Here is a 4,740-nt window from a genome sequence, read left to right as displayed (position 1 = left end):
ATGGATGGGATATCAATGTCCTTGATTGCTAGTACAAGGCAAACCTCATAAATTTTATCTCGATTGGTGTTAGTAGCCTTGTATAGTTGCAAATTATAATTTTAATAGTGGCCTTGTATACAAAAATGGAGGGAGTAGGTGACATGATCATCATTTTCTTAATGTTAGCTGTAAATGAAAAGATCATTGTTTTCTTAATCTTAGGTTTAAATGACAAGATCATCTTGTCTTAATCTTATCTGTAAATGACAAGATCATATTTTTCTTTATCTTAGGTGTAAATGTCAAGCTCATCGTTTTGAGGATTTAGGCCACACAACAGAAAAAAGTAGATTTTAGTGCCTTGTGGTGGTTTTATACATATATGTACATAGGTGAAAACCGTTTCACTCAGCTACAAACAAGGGAAAAGCCGTTGGACTGGCTCGTATATGGTCGTTGATTTAGCTAATTTATACGGAGAGCATGCATGCACATCCATCCGGATGGGGATCTTGCCCTAGACTGAGCTCCTCTAGCCACCTATCAACGATGGCAGACGGCGCCGCCACCAGGACGCCGACACAAGCAAGAGGGCAGCGGCAACAACACCCGAAGCTGCCATTCTGATTATATGTAAATCAATCTTGACTGTGGTAATTATTCTTTTACAATGCATCTGAAAATTCCAATTTTCTCGTTCGCGAGTATCAAGTTTCAAAGTCGAAACTTTAAGTTTTTTTTGTTAGCCGCAGGTACTAAAGTCATATTTTTGGTACTAAATTTCAAGGGTTGAAATTTAACATATTTTTCAAAATTTATCAAAACGTATTCCAAATGCATCTTATTTGAAAGTCCTCGTTATGAGAAACAAGGGCATGCTCCTACAAAAAATTCAAAACAATCACACGCATGCTGATATTTGCCTGGATAGATGGGCTTTGGATTGACCACTATGCACAGCCATGGGCTCCTTTATTAATTATTTAAACTGACACATGGGTTGTGCTTTGGTAGGCCGCTGCACTCGTGCACTTTCTGTGCTCAGCTCCCTTCTGTCATTCCGCACCCTTTTGATGCTACAGTATTTCCTGTAACTAGTTATGTAGTTCAATAAGGACTGAACTTGGCAAATAGCCTAGGTTTCCAGAGGGGGAATCCGGCTCTCTAAGGTTGATCAACTGCTGCTCTGGTCAGAGTACTTGGTGGGACGCGACGGTCGCGATATTTGCAGAATGTGTGGACATCTTTGCCTTGACTGGAAATGTCAACTTTAAACAATGTTTTCAATCAACAAATCAAGAGACACATCTCTGCCTTGAGATTGTCTGGTGAGAAAGCTCGTAGACGATGCATTTCTATTAATTAATCAATAAAGCTAGCGATGATTTCCTTTCTTCAAAAAATATTTTTAAAGCATGTTCCCCCTTAAAAAAAAATCTGCAGTCCACTGTGCACAACGGAGGCGGTGGAAGCCGAGCGAGAGAGACAAGGAGCGGCGTCGCCGGTGACCTCAATCAGCCCCCTTCTTAGCAGCCACCCATGATTCAAGGTTAGTCCACCCCTCTTACTTCATCTCCTTTTCCACCTCGTACAGATTTATCTCGTTCGAGGAGGTGGCCATCTCCCTCTATACCGGTTCACTGGCCAGGTAATGGTCGCTCTCTTCCCTGCTGTGCCCGCGCTGGTCGCCGAGCTCCAGGATCCAAACCAATATCCCTTCTTCTCTCCACACAGTTCCCTTCTCAGTTTCCCCTTCTCGTAGTTTCTCATCTCAATTTCCTCGTATGCAAGAGCCATGGTTATGATCTTTGCTTTACATTCCAGTGCCAGAACAAATTTTAAGACGAAATTGACTATTTGTGATTAAGTTTGTTGCAGTTTGATTAGAAGTATTTTTTATTGTCATTTGAGTTGGAGAACCATGAGTTTGATCCTTTATTAGGTATGTAAGGATAATGCAGAGACAAGAAAAGTAGGAATTACGTACCAAAATCTGTATATAGGCATAGGCCAATTCTCTTGTGTATGTTTAATATGACGCAAATGATCAATGGAGCAGTCTAATATGGTGCTTTCCTCGTTGCTCTTTCCCCACGCTACCAAGGTGGAGCTGCTCATGGAGGATGGCGACGTCGATCCCAGCTGTGATGATCTGAATTAGCGGCATGAAGGCTGTGGTGAACACAGGCCCTCGCCGCTCCACGCACCATGTCATGGCCAGGAGCCCCAGCGCCAACACTCCGACACCCGCGAAGAGTACGGTGACGGCCTGGAGCACCGTGCCTGGGACCCATACCTGCAAGGTCATCTTCTCGGTTGCGGCACCTACGACAGCCATCTGGGCAAAGCTAAGGAGGAACATCCACGCCGTGCTGGAGTAGAGTGCCGGGTACTTTGTCCCAATCTTGGACTGTAGGATGAACCACATTGGCCAGCTTGTTGAGAAGCCCAACAGTGCTACTAAGCCCACCACCCACCTCGGTGCCCCGCTATGGGCGGCAGTGGTGGCTAGGTGTTTTGCTGGTGCACCAATCAGGTCAACACTTGGTATTAAAGATAAATTAATTATTTAATACTGGTCAACACTTGGTATTTATAGTATAATGCATGAAAAAGTAAAGTTAAAATAAATTGGAAAAAACCTAGTACAATTAATTAAAAAAGATTAATTACCCTAGCAAGGCACTCAAGAAGAGGTAGACGAAGATCTCGATGGTCAGCTTAGGTCTACTCTTCCTACATATATGCATGGAAACCATATAAATAAATTAGCTAAATTAGGACAGAAATTGGGGTCATGAATTTTCATTTTACTAAAAATAAAATACAATAAAAGCTTGCCTTACCTCATGACTCTTCATTAGTGATGAATATGGGCCAAACAATAAAGAAACAACTAAAAAAGTAAAGATAATGGTTAGTGCTGATTCAAACCTCTCTCTGAAGTATGCGACCGGGGAGAGGAAGAGCGCGGCGATGAGCAGGCGGAGGACGATGAACACGGTGGTGTGCATCCCTTCATTGAAAGCTATCTTCGTCATCACATTCAACACCGCGTACATGATCACCACTGCCATCATCATCACCGCAGGTTTCCAGTCCATCGTCCTCTCTTGATCAACACTATCAAGCTTGTTCAACGTGAAAAGTAAAGACCGAGAGAGATTAGTGAATAAAAGATGATAGAAATGAGGTATTTATACCCGGGCAGAAACATAAATGCTGTTTGGAAGCCAAGTACGTACATATTTACTTGAGATCCAAGGAATTGCATAGTTGCCTTGAGAGCCAAGGAAGTACATGATTTCTTGAGAACCAATCAACCTATCTGATAGCTCACTTAATCCTAATTAGCTTAATTGATAAAAAAAACTTATTTATTCTTAACACTCCACCTTGTACAACGCCTCTTCTTGGTAAGAATCCTTGTAGTAATCTTTTGAATCTTTATAAACTCCTCCAAAAATTATCAAAGCTACCAAGAAAACAATCAGCATGAGTCTCCTAAAAATAAGAAGAAACTCCAAAATGAAAAAAAATGTGTGTATGATTTATTGCTTTGTTTCTTACTAATTTATTTATAAAAAACAAAAAATATGTGTGCATTTAATTTGATTTTATTTCTTATTTCGGGGGGTCACGGTGGGTGCTCATGGTATTTGTTTTAATTGTCGTTTCACCTTTTTCCCTTTCTTGTTTTTTGTGTTGTTGTGTGGGGTGTGGATGGGCGGTGGAACTCCGCCTTTGATATTTTAAGGTAACACTTACTTGCAGGTGCACCATGGCTGGTATGATATACAGCAACATAACTGATCCATGTGAAGTACTACTCTTTCCTTGCTTATGAAACTATTTAAAAGCAGATAGCAATGGAAATAACGGGAGTCTCCCTGTTTTCTTGCCAGTAATCCCGGAATTTCCATAGAAGAGGAGAAAGTTGGAGGTAATCTCTCTCACTTAAGTGTGTGACCTATTCATCGTGTATTCCTTAATTGAAGTTGCCATTCTATTTGCAGAATCTTTGATGCCAGCTTACCTTGCTTGCAAAGTTGCAAGGAACAACAACATCTGCATCCTTCGTTTTCTTTCAGCTTGGGTGGTGCAGTAATGGGTCTCAGCGGTGCGAACTGAAGTCTGGGCAGTAGCAAATTAAAGTCTGACTTCGCTTATATACTTAGTCTTGAGTCAAGTCTTCAGATCACAATCAGCAGATTAATGTCTGGGCAGTAGCATCCTCTGCTGTGTTTGTTATTATAAAATTTACATGTCTGTTCACGTTGCTGCTTGTTCCAAGTACCATCATAGAGTTATTTACGCAAAACCACCACACTTGAGGCTAGGGTAATAACTTGGTACCACATTTGTGCCAGGGCACAAAAAACCACCAACTTTGTGCCTAACCTGTAACATCGAGCACTGATTGTCGAATTTACTCACGAAAATAGCCAAACTGACAGATAAGGTCCACCTGTCGGGACGATGTGGCATGCCTATCTGGACAATTCGCTGAGGTGGACGTAGGTCCCATCTGTCATCCTCACGCACCTCCTTCTTCCTCATCTCTGTCTTTCTCTCTCACCATCTGCCCCCATGAACCACGCAAAGGACGCCGCCAGTGGCCACTCCCTCCGCCCCCATGGTCGGCCACCACGGCCGTTCCCGGCGGCAGCCAAACATCTAACGAGCCACCGCTTGCCTTGCCACCAACCTTCTCCTCTCGTCCAGGCCATTGGGGCGATGCGCGCCTCACCCCGAGCA

At 42.7% G+C, this 4,740-nt stretch overlaps 1 protein-coding gene across 1 annotated transcript; it reads right to left on the bottom strand.

Moving 5' to 3' along the window:
* Positions 1–2,029: 2,029 nt before the first annotated feature.
* LOC123129334 (WAT1-related protein At3g30340-like) lies at positions 2,030–3,086 on the bottom strand. The gene is made up of 3 exons (XM_044549541.1): positions 2,917–3,086; positions 2,656–2,718; positions 2,030–2,525 (listed from the first exon to the last, which is right to left on the bottom strand). Exons 1-3 carry the CDS (start codon positions 3,084–3,086, stop codon positions 2,030–2,032), a joined length of 729 nt encoding a protein of 242 aa, XP_044405476.1.
* Positions 3,087–4,740: the final 1,654 nt, after the last annotated feature.

This window comes from Triticum aestivum, chromosome 6A (assembly GCF_018294505.1).
Source record: "Triticum aestivum cultivar Chinese Spring chromosome 6A, IWGSC CS RefSeq v2.1, whole genome shotgun sequence".
Classification (NCBI taxonomy): domain Eukaryota; kingdom Viridiplantae; phylum Streptophyta; class Magnoliopsida; order Poales; family Poaceae; genus Triticum; species Triticum aestivum.
The sequence above is the reverse complement of the archived record's forward strand: the minus strand, read 5'-3'. Positions and strand labels throughout refer to the sequence as shown.